Source organism: Alligator sinensis, unplaced genomic scaffold, assembly GCF_000455745.1.
Source record: "Alligator sinensis unplaced genomic scaffold, ASM45574v1 scaffold1177_1, whole genome shotgun sequence".
NCBI lineage: Eukaryota > Metazoa > Chordata > Crocodylia > Alligatoridae > Alligator > Alligator sinensis.
Window position 1 is genome coordinate 1,423,070 of NW_005842120.1, and position 22,235 is coordinate 1,445,304.

At 41.2% G+C, this 22,235-nt stretch overlaps 1 protein-coding gene across 6 annotated transcripts in view; it reads right to left on the reverse strand.

Moving 5' to 3' along the window:
* The window catches only part of ESR1 (estrogen receptor 1), a 301,848-nt gene that overhangs the window by 44,100 nt on the left and 235,513 nt on the right, over positions 1–22,235 (reverse strand). For all 6 annotated transcript variants that reach the window (XM_014520478.2, XM_025205609.1, XM_025205612.1 and 3 more), the window contains one exon: positions 4,350–4,488. In XM_014520478.2, coding sequence (XP_014375964.2) covers positions 4,350–4,488 — 139 coding nt within the window. The remainder of the gene's footprint in view (positions 1–4,349; positions 4,489–22,235) is intronic.

Consider the following 22,235-nt stretch of genomic DNA (forward strand, 5'->3'; position numbering starts at 1 on the left):
TTTTGCATGCAAGCTTGTATTCAGAAGGACTTTAAACTGGGTTTACTGGGGATGGACAAAAAAATCCAAAAGCAGAGCCGAGGGATCTGAATAAAAACCAGGTAAGAGGAAGCAATACATGAAGTCTTAACAATGATTTCAGAAAAAAATGAGGGCAATTGATTATTTATCTAAAATATTTATACAGCAATGCAAGAGGCAAAGGGAATAAGCATGAATTAGAATTCCTAGTACAATCAGGGAAGGGCAGAGGAGAGAACAGGAACTATGTTATCATGGTGGGTGTCTGCTACAGAGCACCAAACCAGGATGAAAACATGGATAAGGCTTTTTGAAACAACTAAGCAAAGTTCCCAAGTTGCATGGCCTGGTTATCCTGGGAGAATTCAACAGGGTTGCCACCCCAAGATTTTTTTTTTTACTGACAAGCTGCAAACTTTTTACTGACAACCAAACTGTTTTACTGACACATTTTTACTGAAATATGTTTTACATCATGTAAATGTAACCCTTCTTCCAGACATCATGGCAGTTAGGAGGGCTGGGCTCAAATTTAGGGGTTTAACACCAACCATAGTAAAAAAGTTAGGGTGTCATTAAAAAAATCTGTGGATTGTCAGTAAAAAAAAAAAATTGAGTTTGCAACCCTGGAAATGATGGATTCAAAAAATGTAACAATTCACTGTCAAGAAAGAATAAATAAAAAATACTCTAAAATCCTAATATACTCTTTCTCCTTCCCAAAAGTAGAGTTAACTACATTTGAAAATAAAGCTTATCATTCTATGTGGCATTTCAGAGCCTACTGTTGAGGGCAACACTCTTATTAAACAAAATTGTAATGTTTTCCAGCCTTAATCATATTGGGGCCATAAGTAAGAGAGTGTGAGGTCTGCAGCAATGGTTTTACACTGTCATGCCCCCACCCTAAGGGTCTCCTACTCATTCCACACCCTGACACCCCAAACTATACCCAACACCATGCTTTCCCTCCCAACCCCCACCCCCAACCTGATTCCCGCTGGCCCCACTGCCCCATCTGCAGCTCCTTTCTAGCAACGCTGTTTCCCTCCCTGTCCCACCTGGCTCAGGGCCATGCAACTTTGCATACCTCTGAGGTGAGCACTGGGCAGCTGTTACAAGGGGATTGCTCAGACACAGTGGCAGTACATGGTTAGGGTAGAAGGAGAGAAGGAGCTAACAGTTCTCTACAAGATATTAGCCTGCTTAGACAGTTAGTGTGTGTCTATACTTTGCTGTACAGCAGCATTGCTATAGTGCCATGCTTTAGTACTTCCTTTTGGAAGCTCTCCCCAGCCAGCTGCAGTTCCATGACAGCTCAGCCTGGCACGCATGAGCAGGGCTGGCCAGGCAGTGGCACAGAGGTGACACTGCCGCAGCTGTGGATGGGTGCCCGGACAGCCAGGTTGGCCATGCAGGATGAGTCCATTAGGCCCACAGCTGCCTAGGCTGGCTTGGAGACACTGGCAGGCCCAAACCTGCCATAAGGGCTCGTGTGCCAACAGCTGTCACCACACCCCCACCACAGTGCTTGTTTATCTGTCTGTAGCTGAGCAAGCACCATGCAGGAGGCACAGCAGCAGTGCCTCTGGGCACACAAGCCCCCATGGTGGGCAGCTGCCAGGAACCTCCAAGTTGGTCCAAGTAGCCACAGGCACAATGGACTTAACCTACATGGTCATGGTCAGTTCAGCTGCCAAGGTATCTGCCCACAGCGGCATCACCACCATGCTGCTGCTCGGCCACCTGCTGCCCATGCACACTGGGCCGGCCTGTCACAGAGCCACAGCCAGTTGAGAAGGGCTGTGGGCACTGCTGAGAGCAGGCACACAGGGGCCAGGCCAGGCCAGGCAAGCTGTGTTGTGGAGGCAGAGCCCTTCCCAGCTGGCTGCAGTTCCAACCCAGCCTGGGCATGGGAACCAGGAGCAATCTAGGCTTACAGCTCCTGCAGCCCCAGCATGAGCTGTATTTGGCTAGGAAGTGCCCTGCCCCTGTGGCCCAGCCCTAGTGCTGGGAAAAGCAGGTGGATGGTGACGTCATGCTGGCCAACTATGGCCATGCCCACTACTGTGGAAGTGACCAGCAGGGCAGAAAGCCGAGTAGACTCTGGCTGGGATCCCTGTGCCCATGGGAGAGAGGAGAGACAGGGGAGTTTAATCCCCCTCCCTGCCCCTGCTTCACCTGAGGCGCTGCCATGGCTGGTGTCTGGCCGTGCCCCCATCTTGGGGGCAAGCCTGGCAAGGGCTGCTTCCACCTTTCCCCTCCAGGTGCACCCTGGCTGTGGTCCCTGCAGGCAGGGTAGAGGTTTAAACCCCTCCCCAATCATACTCAGTGACCTGCCAGAGTCTGGCCACCCCCCCACCCCCACACACACACCCAAGCTCAGCTTCCCTTCAGCCTTGTGGCTGCTGCTGAACAGAAGGGAGGGCTTGTTCTAGCACCCCCAGCTTCTAGTCTGAGCCACTGCAGGCATGTGGCTGCAGTTCCAGGATCAAAAGTGAATGTCTAATCACTTGCAAATCAGTTAAATCTATGCAGGTTAGACAAACTACAAGGATTGAATCAATTCAGGCTTGGGCTTTTTGAGGGGTCTGTCTTGGGTCCATCTCCATCCTTAGATGTTTTTCAGAGCAGGTTAGATAAGCACTTGACTAAGACAGTTTAGTCAAGGATTTGAGTAGGCGCCTGGACTGGGTGACCTCTTGAGGTCCCTCCCAACCCTACTGAGGTCCCCTAAGCAGACCTGATTAATCAAGTCTGTTCTGATGCACTGTAATTGGAGCAGGTTCTATGCTTGTGTACAGCCATCCTAAGGCACCACCCTGCCCTGCCTTCTGTTGGGTAGGAGCAGGTAGAAAAAAAAATTACCAGGGATCAACTGATGGAACCTTATGAATAATAACTCCTCCCCTCCCTTTATAGCAGTATAATTGTTTGGCCTATCTGCAGTCTAGGAAATAAAGAAACAAGCAGAAGGACCCAGAGAGAGAGAGAGAAAGAAAGACTTGCAAGAATGTGAGATTGCCTGGAAAAAAACTCAGTTGGTGACACAGCTCTAAGAAACACCTAAAGACAGTTCCCAACCCACCACTTCTCCCCCTCCTTCCACGGGGGTGCCAGCTGAAAACAGTTTTGTGCCACAACCAAAGAAACTGATGGTTGCTTGCTATCTTCTGTGTTCAGGAAAATGGGACATTGTAAATTCTGTGTAAATAAATAAGACTTTATCCAATAAATATTCTGCCACAAGTGACCCACAGATCTGACTGGCTGTTTGAATCAACTACTCCAAACTGAAAACATATGGGAGGATTTTAGGTAGGTAGAAATACTTAACTAAAATAGAATCTGGTTAGGACTTGAGTTAATGCCCCTACTTTTGCAAAAACATCAATGAGGTTTTTTTCTACTGTAAAAAGGAAGTACCTCAGCTTTCCATCTCCCCTTGAACAAAAGCATAGCCAGCAGCAGAGCACCTTGTAGCAGCACAGTATCTCCGAGGCAAGAGTGCTACCTATTAAATCAGGAGCCCCACTTCCTGCGCCACCTCTATTCTTCTTCAGAAGGGCTTGTCTACATTATAATGTCTCTCCTGCTCTAGCAGTGCACCATAGCCATGCTGGCAGAGAGACCCTAGTGGAGACATATGCAGATGGGGCCCCTCTGCTAATTCCATTTCCCTTAATTACATAAACCAAGTCATTAGAAGCCTTCTTTCATTGGCATACATGCATTCACACCCAAGGGTTTTGCCAGGCTAGTTACATCAACTACAGGATGATTTTTTCATTCCATTTGCCAAAAGAGACATGGCAGCCAAACTCTGTATGGTAGGCAAAAACAAAGTCCACCTTATCATATTAACTAAGGCAGTCTTGCTGCATTTATGGCATGTGATATGATGGCTGAAAACTAAAATGACAGTAGTGATAGGAGACATACATTCATATAAATCTGGTCTGTCCAACTGGCAGCCTACAGGTTGCATAAAGCACTTGAGTGGTAACTTATAGCCTGCAGGCTCCAGCCCACTTCTACTTCTTCTGCTCTCTGAACTTCCCCCCTGGGCACCACTCCCCCCCGGCCCACACCCTTCCCACCTGCTGCTGCTGCCGCTGTTGCCTCCTCCTTCCCTTCAGGCCACTGGGGTCTCCAGGCTCCCCCCCTCCCCCTGCCACCCTGCTCCAGCTTCCATTTTTTATTCTTGCCCTAAAGGGACAAGGCACTGCAAACCACAGGGGTGGTGGCAATGGGGGCAGGGGCAACCCACAGCTGCTCAAAAGTTGGACAGCCTTGATTTAAATCATACTACTAATAATCAAACTAACCTGTCTAGTAATAGATTAGGTGCAAATAAGAGCTTTCCTGGATGTTCCATTGAACGCCAGACTAAGCCAATCATGAGTATCTCTAACCAGGCACATTCCAGTAGATGGACCTGATCATGGAGTGTTAAATCCACAAAACCTGAAAAAAATAAAATAAAATCAGGTTAGAGGAAGGCCATGCTTTGCAGGAAAAATAACAAAATACTTGTTTTACTAACAAACTATCTGGGAATATTAGGAGCCTTTTCAATAGTTAAGAGAAAATATACAAATAATAGAAAAAGATCATTCCTCTTTCTAATGTCTGAATTATTTTAAATTATGTGTGTGATGGGATTACTAGGACCATTTTGAGATTTTAACAAAAGAGCAAAACCATCTCTATGGTATATAATAATGACTTCAATCATCAGAGCCTTTAGCATTTCCTGGCAGAACAGATGTTGCATAGCTCTGGAGCAACTAACCACCTCTGCAAGTGTTGAGTCAGTGGTTCTGCTTAACAAACTATTACAAAGTAGCAAGAAAGTACTTATTGTAGCATAACTGCCACTCACAGATGCAACAGTTAGCTTTATTTGGATTAAAACAGCATGCAGTCTCTTCCGAAAACATATGTCTCACTATGTGTTTGCAAAGTGTTTGCCACAACAGTACCTATACCAGACAGCAGGTTATTGATTACACTAACATTCGAAACATAACATATAAGGACAATAACAGTAGGAGAAGAGAAAGTATCACTAACATTCCTGTGGATAAAGGATTTCATTTTCTCAATGTAAACCTAAATATTTTGTATAAGCATAATATTCAGTGCAAAAGAGTAAATAAAAAAGAGGTTGCAGAATAATCTACTGGGTTAAACATAAAGGACAAATTATATCCTCGAAGATCTGTGTTTATGTAACTATGTCTATATGACAAGACAACTTACCAAACTGCTATATGTATAGTTACATGCATTTTATAGAGAAAAATTTATAATTCACAAGCTGCAGAGAAGTTCCCTTCCAATAACCATGATTTTTAATTTAGTTAGCTGTGTCCAACTGAATGTAGATCTGATCTGACTAGCTGAACCCTACAGTAAATCTTCACTATTGTGAAATATTTTTAAAGATTCTATAAATGATTCATACCAATACCAATGGACACAAGTTACATAGTAAACAGCCTTATCAATAAGGCAATTGCCCTTGATTTTGCTTTTATATAATGTTCTCAGAAGAAAATGAGTTGACTCCAAGTAACATAGTCTATGTATTCAGTAGCGAAAAATTGGTTTCTTCCTCTTTTTACTACACTGAGATGTATTAGAAACTAGCACTGCATTTATCCCTGAATGTCAAGACTTATGTTGTGCTACAAAATGTGTTTTTGGAGTAGCTGGTACTATCAAGGGAAGGATAAGCAGTAAGGATGATTTATCTAACACCTTTTGAAAAATCCCCTTTGTTCCTCAAAAACACTCTGTACTTTTTTGGAGGTTGTATTTTTGTGGTCAAAATTCTAAGCACTCAGATATGTCTAAGATAAACTACTATAAACAATAAGGTAACAGGAAAGTAATTTAATAATAAAGTAAGAAGAATGGCCACAGTAGGTTCTGGGGCAGAGGGAAAGTAAATAGGGCACCAGCCCAGGGCAATGATTTTGAGGGGCTGCCAGTCTGGTGGACCCCAGAAAGCCCACACATGGAGCTGCAGCAGATGGTGCGCAGGAAGCCCATGCTTCAACTGCAGTAGCCTGAGCCAACCCCACAGCAGCAACCACTGCCAGAGTCCAGGGAGTAAGACTGTGCCTTAGCACCCTGCTCTTCCCTGGCCCCAAAAGAGCTTGTTATACCTCTGGGAGGTCATATTATGGAAGTTATCTACCGTGAATGGAGACTCCTTTTATTATCTCATCTTAGTGTTACGTTGGTTTCAGCTAATGCTTGGAAGAGAACCAATATTTTCTTTTCTTTTCCATTTCGACCCTTGATTACTAATATTTCAAATTTGAAATCAGCCCATTAAAAGCCAATTATATTGTCATTGTTTCACATTGTTCTACCCTGGAATATTTTCAAGGGAAAAAAATTGCTGCAGACAACTTGAGTTTGCTGCAATTGTCCTAATTCACTTCACTGTAAAACTGTGTTAGTCCTACAACAGTTTGAATGCCAATTTTTTGGCACTCCTGTAAAGTCAAAGCCATATTTCAAGTTTGGATTTAGCCAAAAGCAAAAACAAACAAATCCAGCATTTCCCTTTTGAAATTCACTACAGTAATAAGTTAAATACAACTACTTCTTAAATTAATTCATCCATTTTCACCCCAAAGCATCTCAAAACATTTAATAAAAATTAACAAAACTTATAGGAATAACCAACTGAAATGCAACCATCACTATTACAGAACCCAGTGTCACTGTTTAAGAGCATAATGTTACTAGAAATGCACAGATCTCTTGGAATTAAAGTTCTGTGAACTCTCACTGGATTGACACAATACAAGTCTATAAAGGCCTTTTTCTTCCTGAAATTTTAAATTTTATTTAATTAAAACAACAGAATGACTCAAACTAAAGGGGTGGGGAGGGGCATGAGTTAGGGAACAAAAAGCACTGACCCAAAGCTAGAGTGTCAAAATTAACAGATGTCTTATGTTGTATTATTTTCTTTTCATTAGACTTTATTTTCCCCTCTTTCTGCTCCTGCTCATGTTCTCATGGCCTTTGCTTTTTAATCTGTTTCTTTCTCCAGTCCATATTAAGCCTTGCTATTCCATGAGTTGCTTATGGCTCCCTCTACCTTCTCTTCCTTGGCACATAAACGTTCAAGTTTAACTAGAACTTTGAAAATTATAAATTCAAGAGGGCCTGGAGGTTGAAAAGGGAGTTTGATCATACCCTACAGCAACTTGCACAAAGCAAAGACACTCTTGCTTAAAAAGCAATCGATCACATGCTGCATTACCTTTTTCAGGAGAATGTTAACAACTTTTCAACTATTAAAACTGGATCACTAGGTCTAGATAACCCTCTCTGAAGAATTTTAAAAGAGCTGGATGAGGAGGTTCATAGACCTTGTTACACCTTACACTGTGAGCCGCACAAATGTTGACCAATGTTACTAAAATCTTGGAGTTTGGCACAGTCACACCCTTAGTCTAGCAACCTTCTTTGACTGGCCCCCACCTGCACAGCTGTGACTTGCCACTAGAGGCCAGGTGAGCAGGGACAAGACCAGAAGCTGTAGCTGTGAGTTGTCACTAGAGAGCTGATGAGCCAGGACTGTCTTCTACCCTTTGTACAGGTGAGGGTGGGAGAGATCCTGGGACACTGGAGGACTTCAGCTTGTAGGGCACATATGTGGGGAGTGGCCACACCATAATGGAACAGGAGCTGGGTAGTGCAGATGAGAGATAATCCTATCCTGGAGTGGCATAACTTTGAGCTGCATAGCAAATTGTTCAAAACCACTTTAAGGTGCTAATGTGTGGACTATCCAGGGTTTATGAGCTCCAGGAGCTGCCCAAAATTACCGTGTAACAGATTTTTTTACAGCTGTAACACAGATTTTCAATAAATCTTGGAACACAGTCCCTAGTAAGACTGGAAGAAAGACAATGTTATGCTGGTATTTAAATGTATAAACAGAGTGACACAGACAATTGTAGGTTCATCAGCTTAACCTCAAACATGGGCAAAATAATGGAATGAATGACACAGGACTTGATTAATAAATTATTAAAATCTAATATAATTAATGGCATTCGACATGCATTTAATGAGGAAATGATGTCAAACTAACTTTATATCTTTTACATGATCTTATAAACGTAGCTGGCAAAAGTAAGTGTTGATAAAATAGATTTCTGTAAGGCATTTCATTTTGTACCACATTTTGATTATGAAACTGAAAGCATATCAAGTCCAGGTAGAACATTTTCAATTGATTAATTCTTAAAATGTGACTGCATGTAAAGGATTGTCCTCAAGCAGCTACACTTGTGTGGAGACCTAGCACCATGTGACATTTTTAGTAGCAGACCAGAAGAAACCCAAATAGTATGCACTTGCATACCTACTGTACTGTTTTAAAAAAAAGAGTCATCCAAAATTGCGGTATGTATCTTAAGTGAGGAATGGAAGACTAGGGATGCTGGAAAGGCTGCTGGGGACTGGGCTTTACTGTGCTCAGTTTCTCGTTGCAATTCAGCAGCAGCTGTGAGAATGCTAAACTGGGGAACTGCAGGGGGGGAGAGTGAGTGATACTGATAAATGGGCACAGCCCCTGCTTCATGAGGCCAGGATTCAGGCACAGTGAGCCCATTGCTGTGACAGGGAAGTTTCTGGGAAAAAATCTTTTATTTTCATTTTGCCCCAAAGCAAGCGTGTGTCTTATTTGGGGCATATGAGTAAATAGGGTAATTACTGATTAAGTTTGCAGCTGATACAAGAATTGTAGAGATGTGGTAAATATTAGTGGGGAAAAGACAGGTTACTGATGCAAAGCTTTCTGGATCACTCCATCAGTCCTTCATCTGCACACAGGTAAAGCAATGTATGTAAATGCATATATCTTGTAACAAACAATCTAGGTAATACATCCAGGGTGGGGGATCCTATCCTGAGAAGCACTGACTGAAAAGGATTTGCGAGTGATAGAGGATTACTTGCAGACTTTGGGCTCCCAGTGCAATGCTCCAAATTAAGGGTAAATGGAATTATTGGATGTAAAATCTGGGTATCCACTAGGAGTGGGGTAAGTTATATAGTCTATACACTTGACACAGGTGTCATTGCTTCTATATGAAATACCATGTCCAATTTTGGCATCCAAGATTCAAGAAGGATTCTTAGATAAAGTAAAAAAATTGAAGATGGTTCACAAAAGAGCAACAACAATGGCTAAACGCTTAGAAAACCTGCCTTTTAGTGGAAAATTCAAGGCACTTAACCTATTTAACTATTTAGTTAATAAAGAGAAAATCCAAGAGTGATTTGACGAGGGTCTGCCATCTACAAAAGAAAATTCTTCAGCAGCAGTAATGCAAACTCAAAGCCTTCAGAACTGCTCCATTTCAGCAGACTGGAGGAAGGCTTCTGCTGCCACCTGGCAGCCAGCTGAAGGCGCATATAAGCCTACCTGCTCTTTGGCTGACTGCAGTCTATTCATCAGTTGGCAAATTCGTCATGTGCACTCTGCTCTGGGAGCACAGCTGTTGAGTGGACCCATGAGGAGCCACCCAAAGCAAATGGCATCTCTAGAATCTCGGTAGTGGCAGCTGCTGTCTGTCATCAGCACTTCTGTTGATGTTAGACAGCTGAATATAGACAAGGCCAATAAGTATCTATATGGGGAACAGCAGTTTGACAGTAGAAGGGATCTCCCATCTAGCAGACAATGCCATAAAAAAGAGCCTGTGGCTGGATGTCAAACCAAGACTAGTTCAGACTACAAATAAAGTACTAACTTTAACAATGGAACATTAAAACAGATCACCAAAGGTTGTGTTGAATTTTTCATCATTAGAAACTATTAAATCAAGATTGGATTTTTTTTAAAGATATAGTTTTGTTTTCATAGGTGTCTCCACTTCGGTATGCAACATCTAAAAATACTTTATAGAGGAGTGTCCTCTTCACTGGGCTACAGATTCACATTTCTTCTGTCTTGTTCCCTTTCTGGCTCTATGAACTTTGCAATTTTGGCTTGGCACTGGGCCTGTTTCAGCAGTAGAGGTGAAGGGTACCTATAGCCTTGTGGTAAGGGCATTCGCCTGGGAAGTGGGAAACAAGGAATTGAGTCCCCACAGGCTGAAAGCCTATTGCTTTTCCTGAGATTGGTTCTGTAACCACTAGACTATTTTGCAGTCTGGAAAAAAAATCACAGACTAAGTTGGTGATATTTTAGTGGTGAAGTAGGATTTAGCCCAAGGTGCCTACAGATTTAGACACCACCTATATAGAATTGTGTAGATCTTACCTGCAGGAGAAGTTATATCCCTGCTGTGGATCTAGCCCTAACATCCTTCAAAGCTTGCTTCCTACAAGTACAAACCCAGCCCCCTTTTTGTCTTCCCCACCATCTCAAGGATCATTATACTTAACTACTATCATTCCATGATCAGTTCTTGCAAAACAGATCATGAGTCTCCAGAACAAAATATTAAGGGGCCATTCCTACAAGCAGTATCTGAGATAAAGAGATAAGTCAATTAATACATGTCACTAAACAAATGTCCCTGTGACTCAATTTGCTTGGAAGAAGAAAAATGAGAAGGCGTTCAAAAAGCTCATGTGCAATGTGTCCCGTAGACCTTGAAAAACAAACTTTGTTTTCACAATATTATGTTTGTTGTCTCATGGGCTTTTGTTAAAAGACAAACTTATTTTTCCATCCAGCTTATCCACTGCTATAAGTCAGCATTTACACTGAGACGCAAGATCCACTTCTGTAGCATGTCTCCCTAGTCACTGACTAACAGATCTATTTTTGCACCCCACCTGCACCATCCCAGAAAAGAAAAGTGGTCAAACAGATTTGAACAAAGTAAGAACACAAATCTTCTTTCTTAAGCTTTTGTTTTTAATAGTTTTTCTACTTTTGTGGCCTCTGCCTTTCTGGGTTGCTTAGAGCATGTATTTGAATAAAGCCAAATGCCTAAATCCCTTCAAACTTTTCTCTTCTCACTAGCCATGAAGTTCCATACAGCCCCACTTGTTCTCTGGATTCCTAGACTAAGATCAAGTAGTCAGTAAGAGGTTTCCAGCTCCACTGAATTATAGAACTGGAATTTTGATTGCTGTATGCTCTGTTTCATCAAGTATTGGTCTATGTCAACGCTCATCTGGCCCTTGTGAAAAGATGGCACCTCTCTTATCACATATCTTAGATATTAATTTATCGACAAATACTGCTGCTGTTGTCAATACCACTAATTTTGAGACGCGGCAGGCACAATGCTTAAAGAGCGGCTGCTTTCTGCTGTAAATCAGCCATTCAGAATCAGTTACTGAAGTAGCCAGTTCATGCTGGGAGAAAAGCTCTACTGAAATGAGTCAAAAAGAAGGGACTGATGAGGAAAGAATAGATGGTTATGCAGTAATGTTTTCTGTAAGGAGTAACAACCATCAGGCCAAGCACAAACAAAAGGAAATCATGAGAGATTATGAAGGCAAACAAATGCCCGGCTGGATGAAGTAAACAAGAAGCACTCTCGTAGCAAGCTCTCTCAAAAACAGCTAGTAAAAGAAAAAAAATGTTGATTACTACTAAAAACTAATTATAATCACTTTGAAAGGATCATATAACATAGACAGCAAAAGGGGAAACCAACTCCAGCAAATCAAGTAAACTGTCTGTGCCAGCAAAAGCGAGGAGATTTTGAGAACATAAAGACAGGACTGTCTTTGGACACTAGAACAGAGTCCCTGAAATATTTTCCATGGATTTAAGTTCAACACATATTTGGAAGCCATGTCCAGTACCCCTCTTGCAGTGCCTCTAATTCTGCCTTTCTGAGAGAGATCTGCAGGACCAAAAGAATCACTATTAGTTAAATTTTCTCTCCTTGAGCTCCTTCAGGGTGGTGCATGTACCAGCCTAAGTATCTGTACAATCATGATTTTAAATGAAGCCATGTTTTGAAGACTGAATATCAAAACGTGTTCTAAAATCTAGCAGGAGACAAAGCCAAAATATTTCGCTAAAAGTATCTGTTCTAATGAATGCAATTCATCTTCTAGTTTCAGGTGACAAAACTTCTTTTGTTTCTTTACCTGAAGAACAGAAGTGTATTGTAAGTATTTGCCAAACTCTTGAGGGAGAAGTCCTTAAAAACAAATATACAGTAAATGGCCTGGCCTGCAGTAAAGAAACTGCAAACACTTCATTTTGCTTCTTCCAAATTCTCTTTACAGGCACTGTCCTTGTAAAATCAGAATAAACATTATAAGCAGAATACACAATCATTCCTTGTAAACTCTCTCTTCTAAGATCAATCAGTTTGTGCCAAGGCAGAAAAGAGATATGATCAGAGAGATCAGTATCTGCCATTAATTATTTTTTAAAGGCATATTTTGTATTTTCCTTTATAGACAGTAATGGCCTGAAAACCTCTTTGGGAACAATTGCATCTAATATTTACAGTCATAAATATAATTCTGGTCATATAGGCTGTGGGGCTGGGGAAACTGCACTTATTATAAAACCTCACTTCTAAAGGTTTATAATAAACTGATGAAAAACTATTGTTTTGGCCTGAAAGCTGCAATGTGACTGTTCCAGAAAGCATCTGTCAGACAAGATGCAGGAGCAGCAGTGAACATTATTACTTTTTTAATTCTTTCCCCCCCACCTTCATGATAAGCCCAGCATTTTTATGTTTGTCCAATCCAAATCTTTCCTGGTATATAAACGAGAGTCCTGAGCACCTGATGACATTCTTCATCAAAATGCTTCCTTCAAGGAAGAAATCTTCCTTTCCTCCTTCAAACATGTAGAAGCCTGACCAGAAGTGAATAAACCTACTCTTGATGCTTTTGTTTCTAATTATCATCCAGTCTCAAAGAGTGCATCACTGAGCAAGCTCACAGAGAAGTTAGCCAAAGGTCATGCTATTCTAATTGAAGCTAATTTTCTAGATCTGGCTAAATCTGGTTTCAAGGCTGGGACACATAAATGAAACCTTTTCAGTGATGCTGATAGATGATTTCTATCTGTCAGTGAATAGAAAGCAGACAGCCATTCTCTTCCTGCAAGAGACCTCTTTCACGTTGTGATACTGTTTGCACAAAATACCTCAGAGTAGTGGCAGTGGTCCACAGCACTAATACAGTTGGAGTCTTTCCTGGAGAAGTGCATCCAACAGAAATTTGCAGCTACAATGCAACCTTTGGTAAAGGTGCACAACCACAATTAGTGGCTCAGGCTATTGGGGCGCATACATAACTACTAGTTTTCCGACAGTTAAGTCGACTCAGCTGTCAGAGAGTACACGCATATAGGGAACAGAGTCGACTTAAATGTGGTGCAAAGTAATACACCTCCAATGTGTGTTATCTTCAGTTGCATTAGTTAAGTCAACTTAGCTCAAGATAGCTGCCACCATGTCAAGGAGCTGTATGTGTATACACTCTGATGTGGCTTAAGTTAAGTCAACTTAGTTAAGTTGCTTTATTTTACATCAACTTAGTACATATGTACACATCCTTAGCTACCTCACCAACACTCAAGCTCCTACACAGAAGCACCTGAGTCCAATTGGTCCAATTGGTACCTGAGTCTTAGGTCCAATTGGCTAGGAGGTTCTGTCTTATCCTGGTGCATAATGCCCTGATCTCAGTTATATGTACCTTTGATTCTGTTCAACTTGGCTACAGCAATACAGGATGCCTGGGCATGAAGCCTTTAGTTGTTTAGGAAATTCCAACTAGGATATAACACTGCTGTGCATTTCCTCAACTGTGCAGGCTATCACAAGCACATTACACCTGTCCTCCCCACTTTATAATGCCTTCCCACAGAATTTTAAATCAAAGTCAAAGCTGCAGCTCACTGTGAGATTTATTGTCAGCTGTAACTTGAATTTCCTGACTTTTGTCAGCATGTTTCACCACATCTGATTTCAGTGAAGTGTACTTTTATTTTGCAACATGTTCATTTTATTAACAAAAGAATATTCCAAAAAGTGCATTAACGTGAATTGTTAATACAAATGCATTAAGGCTTTCCACCAGGGAAACAATAAAAATACTTAGTAATCACATAGCACTTTACATTTTCAAAGAGATGTGGAGACATTAAGTATTATTAACTGCATTTTACAGATAGGGCATGGAGAGGTTAAGTGCCTTGTCCATAACTGTACAATGAGTCAATGGCAGAGATGGAATTAGGATTTAGGCATGTCTGGCTCCTAGTACAATACTTCAATCCCTAGACCACAGAATCTTTGGGATGTAGAATTTGAAGTAATCAAATGCAAACCCTAATCCTTGTGAACAGATTAAAAGAACAAAATGAAAAACAGGCAAACTCTTCCCAAACAGCAGGAAAAAAGTGCATCAAAGGAGATCTGGGAATGATTGATTTCAATTGTGAGCAGAAGAGCATGGATGAAATGAAAACAAGAAGGAAAAGGAGCAAGCAAAGTAACCGAGAAACATCACTCTTGCATGACCCAACTTTACCTCTCCCACCACAGAGATAGATGGTCTTTTGCCATGTTTACGTAAAATGGTTAATTTTATAGGATTATCCATTAGTAAAGGGTGTCATCTAGTTTGCTAGTACCAATTCATTTATTGTGTACATGAAGTTAGAGGGACAACAGCTATATTTTATCTCCTGGAAATAATTATCTTGATATCACAAAGGCCAGTGAAATTCATCATTAGCTAACACTTTCAAATAGCAAATCACAGTTCTTATCTACAACATTTGCTTTTAGTATAATCTATTTCTACTGTACCCCAAATAGGTATCCAGGACTCCCGCTACATTTTGAGAAGGGCAAAGCCCTTTTCTGCTTTTTTTTGTATGTTTGGTTGTTTTTTTGGTTTTTTCCCCACATAATGGTTGTAAAGATTTTCTTAGTAAATACAAGTCAGGTCAATACTGCTTTCCTGCGAAACCTGGGACCACCACTTTAGAAACAAGTCTGACCCACTTGTTCCTCCTTAGCCTTCATCTGAGCCCAACAACTAGGAGGAATAGGTGGAACAGAGGAAACATGAAAACAGTCCCTGAGACAAAGATCATGAGGGCAGCACTGGGGCATGTGCTTGGAACAGAGGTGTAGCAAGCTCACTGAGTGCCCAGGGCAAAGGTTTATGCCAACTACTGTAGACCAGGGAGGTGGACTGCTCCAGAGCCAGCATCCCCATAATCAGGCTCCCAGAGAACTGATCCTGGTGCCCTGTTCACTCCCCATTCTGCTCACCCCATAGATACATATTGGATGCAGTGCTGTTCCTGCTCTGGCAAAGACTACTGGGTCCCTTAGGCTGGTGCCCAGCTTCCCCTGCTCTAGTTACAGTACTGGCTAGCAACACCTCTGAGGCATCTATTCAGCCTACTTGATGGGCTCAGGCAGAGCACGGAAAAGTGAGTGGGGCTTTTTTCTTGGCAGCAGTCCCTAGCTTGGCATGAAGGAAATACAGATGTGCCTTTAGATTTACAAGTCAACTGGATAAAACCTTCCCTGCATGCAGGGCCTAAGAAGCCTGATTGTGCCCCCACTGGAATCAATGGCAAAACGTATACTGGTTGCTGTATGATATGATGTAGGACAGTGGTTTTCAACCTTTTTTCACTTGCAGACCCTTAAAAAAATTTGAATGGAGGTGTGGACCCCTCTGAATTGTAAGGGTGGGTATTCACATACTTATGATGGATCATAGTCATCTTTCACGGAGCCCCTACCTTTCTTCTTCTCATAGGGTTCACTGATGCTGAATTTCAATAATTCTTGCACTGGTGGGCTGGCATTAGGGCTGTGCAAAATGGCACTTTTCCATTCCAACTTCAGTTTCGAGGTCTGGACGGAACAGTGTTTTGCATCTAATATAATTTTGAGTAGAAACAGCCTCACTGTTTCACAAAACAGTGAAGATGGTTTGACACTGTTTCAAATGTTTCACTGGACCATGGGGCTGGGGAAGGAAACTCAGCCCAGCTGAGCTGACTTCCCAGATTGCTCCACGGGTGGGAAGGCAGCCCAGCTGGGCTGCCTCACCATTCCCCATGCTAGATCACACCAGGGATGGAGAAGCAGCCCAGCTGGACTGCTTTCCCGCCCCCTGCACAATCTAGTACAGGGGACGGCAAGGCAGCCCAGCTGGGCTGCTTTCCACATGATCGAGTGAGGGGGATGGTGAGGCAGCTGAGCTGGGCTGCTTCCCCACCCCCCGCGCAATCTAGCATGGGGGATGCCAAAGCAACCATGCTGGGATGCCTTCCCGCCCCCTGACAGATTTTGCACCAGGGATGGGAAGTCAGCTCAGCTGGACTGACTTCCCATCCCCAGTGCTATGGTTGAAATGTTTCGACTTTCGAAATGTTTCAAATAGACTTGTTTTGTTTCAAGACTATTTCAATGGCCTTTGTTTCATTTTGATTTTGGTGTTTTGACCCTGAAATGAGTCAAAAGAGTGTCAAAATGAAACGGCCATTGAAATTTCACACAGCCCTAGCTGATATAGCTGCTACCCTTTTGAGGCAGAAATAAGCATTTCCCTACTGTGTTGTGTAGAACTACTCAGAGGAGAACACAATGTATGGTGTTGCCAACAGTCATGGAGCTGCACTAGTTCTGAACTAACAAGAGGACAATTTCTGAAAAGGTTTGATACAGTTGTATACATAGTGTGTGGCTGAGTTATACATTCTGATGATTGTGTAGCAGAAAGGGCTTAGGTAGGATAGACTAATGCTTAAAGTGAAGACTAATACATAAAGCAACCAACTGGGATTCAGACGACTTGAACTCTGTTCTTAGAACTGCCGCTGTCCCACTGGGTGACCTTGAGCAAGTAATTTCTCCTCTCCAGGCGCATCTACATATGCTGCTATGACACCGTTGCTACTGCACCATCATTTAGTACTTCCTGTTGGAAGTACCAAAAGACAGCTCAGTAACAGCCAGTATCATGTCATGAGTGCCATGCATGGCGATTTTTAGGCATTATGTTGCCACGGTGAAGCACTATAACGGGGAAGCACATCGCTATGGTGACATAGCTGCAGCATCGTGGGTTTTGCCTGTGGACACTTTATTGCCATAGCGCATTGCTATGGCAATGGAGCACTATGTGCAGATGTGCCCTCCATGCCTCAGTTTCCCTGTAAAATGGGAATAATGAAATTTCCCTTGTAAAGATCACTGAGATCTCTTGATGAGGAGGTAATTATTATTAAGCTTTAAAGAACTGTGTTTAGCTTTCAGGGGAAAATCCACAAATACATGATCATAGTGTTATTTTATTGGTTATTCATACTACACTAGCAATCACAGGCCAGAATCAGAACTATGGTTCTGTTGTTCTCATCACTCCATAAAAACACAAACAAAGACATTACCTGTATGGAGGAATTTACAGTTTAAGAAAAGAGATATACATAGGAAGGAAAGAGGACAAGAGCACAATTATGCACATACATTTTTATTATTAAAATCTAATTAAATCAAGTGTTACCTGCATCCATCAATAGATTGAATTCTTTTACACAGCTGCATATGTAAGTATTAAGGGTGCAAAATGGGCCATATTCAATTCAGATTCGTCCCAAATTGGGGACAGTGATTTGATGAGTTGATTCAGATCACTATCCGTGATTTGATTCGGCCAAATCTGAATCTGAAGATTCGATGCTGATTCAGAGAATCAGCAATTCAGCCATAGACACAGCTTTAAATGTTTTTTCTATGTACCTCGAGGTACCAGGTGTGGCTCGTGAACGCTGTGATGGTGGAGCGGATGGAGCATCCCACAGGAGTGTAGGGGGGGCCCCCACATGCTTGGCGGCAAACCTGGAAGTGGACTGAAAGTACTTCCAGTCCACCTTCAGGTCCGCCACCAAGCACGCAGGGGGGCCCCCACGCTGCCCTGGATCAGTGATCCATTTTCAATGATGGACTTGGCACAAATTTATAGGACCCCAGGTGCCCCCCCAGACCCAGGAGTCATGAGTCGCTGAGCTGGGGGGGGGGGGGGGGCCCCAAGAGCAGACCCAGAAGTGGACTGGAAGTGCTTCTGGTCCACATCTGGGCCTGCTGCCAAGCATGCTGGGGACCCCTCCACATTCCTGTGAATTGCTCCACCTGCCCCACCATCTCAGCATTCACAAGCCACCTAGTACCTTGAGGTATGTAGAAAAAACATTTAAAACTCTGTCTATGTCCAAATCATCGAATCTTTCTGAATCAATTTGGAGGGTTCTGATTTGATTTGTAGAGATTAAAGGGTCTCCTAATTTGATTTGGATTCAGAGATTCAGCCACTGAATCAGGCCGAATCTCCACCAAATCAAATCAGAGACCAAAGCTTTGCACAGCCCTAGTAAGTATGTACATCATTTGTACATTATTTTGAAATTGAATTATTCCAAATTATTTTGAAACATTGTTTTTCATGTGATTTAGGAATCCAAATCTTATTTTCAGGAATACCTAAGACACTTTTGAAAATCAGGGTCAGTCTTGTAAGTCACTGATATATAGGGGTTACTTATAATGACACTTAGACCTGTTCCTTGTATGTGTGCATTCATGTGTTTAAAAGCACTATCTTTCACACCTTATTCCACATTATCTTCTTTGTTTAACCTTTGCATATTTTTTCATGATTAAAATCACTACCACACCTTCTAGATCTATCTCCTTTTATAAACAGAAAAAGTTTCTGTTTTGTATTTCACACCTGTGAGATCACAATCACTTTCAGCCTCTCAAAAGAATGGAGAGTACAGCAGGTGTAGTCTTTCTTTCTATTCCCAAAATCAAATGAACAAAAATCTTTAAGAAGACTTCTGTTTCATTCTGTCTTCTGTTCTTATCACTGAAACCATCAGAATCATTTCAGCAATATATGGGATCAACAAAAAAGTGGATTCTTTTACAATCCAAGTTAGAAAAAAATAACTGTCAAGCATAAAATGAACTCGAAGATTAAAACTACTTCAAGACTACAAATAGAAACTGCTCAGAACATAACGTGCTGTACCCAAGACATGAAGTATAACCTCAGAGTTCATGGTCTGGTCAGTCTTTTTAGTCATTAGAAAATAAAATTAGTTTGAGTAAGACACCTGCAGCCATTTTATTTCTACTTATGGCTCAATTTGGAAAAAATTCCTCCTTCTGCTTATTGCATTGCTTTGTAACTACACAACAACAATTCAGATACAAATATCTACTTTTTCTTATATTAATTATATTGGCTTGTATGTGCTACCAGAAGCTAGATGATAAGTGCACCTGGGGTTTTAAAATATGGTAGCCTTAATATCAACTAGATATATTCTTCTTGTCTTTAGAAAGCACAGATTAGGAAATAGATTCCCTATAACCTTTGTAGAAATTATCTTTCTCTCATTTCCTACCTTCACCAAAAACAACTGGTTTTGAATAGAATCCAAACACTGAAAAATCATCCAAAGAATAGTAAGGACTCATCAAAGGGGAAGAGACAACTAAATTAATTGCAGCAATTTCCTTTAGCCACTGTAATAACAAGAGCTTTTAAGTTGCTGTGTGGGAGTGGCACCCTCTGAGAGTTAGAGGGTGATCTAGAAATGGGAATGCAGCTGACCATTTATATTCCTTTTCTGGTTCAGTGAAATTTGCTAAGCTAATGAGAAACATTTACTAAAAACCATATCATTCACTTCACAAGCTTAAGTTCCTTGAGCTGGCTCCTCTTGAAGAATGGGCTCTTATTGAATAATGACACCAACTAAAACACTGTGCACCAGGAAAGTCTCACACAGGCAACGTTTTAAAGACACTTGTAGTGGACAAAATGATCCTTTGTGTTTATACAAAACATAGTTATATGAATTAATCTACCATGCATACTTAACAGTAAGTTCTGCTGACATGTATACTGCTATTGGAAATGTTATGACAGAACATTTTTCAATTAGAAAATGTCACATAAATATATTTTAATTGTTTCAGAGAATGTATCAAATTAAGGAAAACTCCAGAAGAAAGTTTCAAGGGTTCTGCTGAAACTTGTCTTCTGTGCCACCAAATCCCCCACCCTGGCCATTGGCCATAGCCCACATATAGACATTCAGTTTCTCCTGCGAGAGCCATTACTCTCCCAGGAGAAATTATGTGAAAAATGTTCACCTACAGGAGAAAGATTTCAGGATTTTTTTCCCAGAGCAAAAATGGCTTCTCAAAGAGAAAAACAACCTGGGAACAGCCAGGGTTAAATCACTTTTGGTAGAGTTTCTCCTATGAAAGCGAATGTCTGTACAACGTACCCTTCTGCGAGAATCCACAACACGGTCCTCTAGCATTCCAGGGTGCTTTGTTCCCACCTCCTCCTCCCCCTCCCCCCAAGATAGTTTGTCCCTCAGGCCAGACTCTGCCACTTCAGCCAAGCAGGGAGCAGAACATGCTATTTCACAATTCCACATTTTGCTGCAGAGACACAAAGACCAACCCTGACCAGGGCTGCCCTGTGCACTGTTGCTATCTGCTGCCAGACAGACTGAGGGAGTCTGCAGAATATACTGAGAAGTGTGCACAGGGGGCCCCTGGCTGTGCAGCATCAGCACTGCAAGATCTCTGCTCTTCAGGGGCTCAGCATGCAAATGCCTGTTCAGGGGTCTCCAGGTAAATTTCTCTAGGCCTTCATTTCCAAATTTCAATGACATATTTTATTTTGTGTTGAATTAAATAACTCAGCTGACCTAAAACAAACAGCGAGTTAGGTTGAGCGGAAAGTTTTTTTTTTCCTTGGGGGGGCGGGGGGAGGAAGGAAAGCATAGAATTTTAAATAAACAGTAATTCAAACTTCTTTTGAAGAAGTTTAAAAAAGCTTTAAATCAGCATCTGAGCTCATCTGAACTGAATTAGGCCTATCCAACTATCTCATCATCCTTTATTATAGTAGACCTGATCTGGATGTCATAGTTTATGAAAGTAAAACAAATCACAACCTATTTTTTCTAATTATTCAAATAAAATGACAGAAATTAGAAAGGAGAAAATATATAGTCAGTGTATATTATAATAAGGAGGAAAAAATACTTTATAATACTATGGAATACATTTGAAAATAGACATTTTAGTTTTCCATGACTTATAATGAAATTTAATTTACTTTCTTTTTTTATTTTTTTAATCTAGTTATTGAGAAAGAACCTCTTAGCTTGTAAGCAGGAAGAAAAGCTTTGATTCAGCAAGGAAATAGAACTCCAGTACACAGCAAAAACCTTATCTAAGGCATCTGTCCATGAATAGTATACATATATATATATATATATATATATATGAAACATAAATAAATGATTTTACCAATACTAAAAACAGTGTTGAATTTCTTCAATCCCCTGTCTTGGAGAAATTGTGTAGAGTGCCAGATCCAGAGACAGAAAATAAAAACTTTGATATTGCTCACATGGAGTTCTAGGCATAAGAACTATCTAGAGGACATTAACATACATAGATAATCAGTATGCTCAGACAATCAAAAGTTTAGAGAGTTTGGAATCAATAAACAGGGTGTTTGATGGAGTTGGAGGATCAGATCATCAAATAGCAAAATACCAGATAAATACAAACATACCAAAATACCAAAAAAACAGGTACTCCAACCAATTTAAGACATCTATGGAACTGTACTACTGAACAATGTTTTTCTACTGACAAGCTAATATGTCTACCTTTAATTGTGATGCCCATTTCAATAAATAAATAAACAAATAAAACTACCACTTAAGAATTGTTTTGCAATATTACTTGCAAATAAAAATCTTCCAGGAAAGCTGGAAATAAACAGTCACCATGCTTCTAAAGAACATGCTCAAATGCATCAGATGGCAAGCTAAATAAGTAACTTTCAAACGGTCAATGATATGAGATTGGCAAAACCTGGAATACAATAAGTAGTTGTGGTCCTCTGCTCTAAAGGCCATGGGAAGTGCAGCAGAAGACCAAGCTAGCTGAAAAGCAATCTCTACAATGACATGAAACTAAAAAAAAAAATCTTACAAAAAGTTGAAATCTTGTTCATATCACTAGGGAAGAACATAAGAGTATTGCACAGGGATGCCAGGAGAAAAATCAGAAAGTAAGGGGGAAGACCAAGGAAAGTGTAGGTTCCTTAGCGAATGCAGAAAACAGTCTAGACACAGATAAGAAAGGTAAAATATT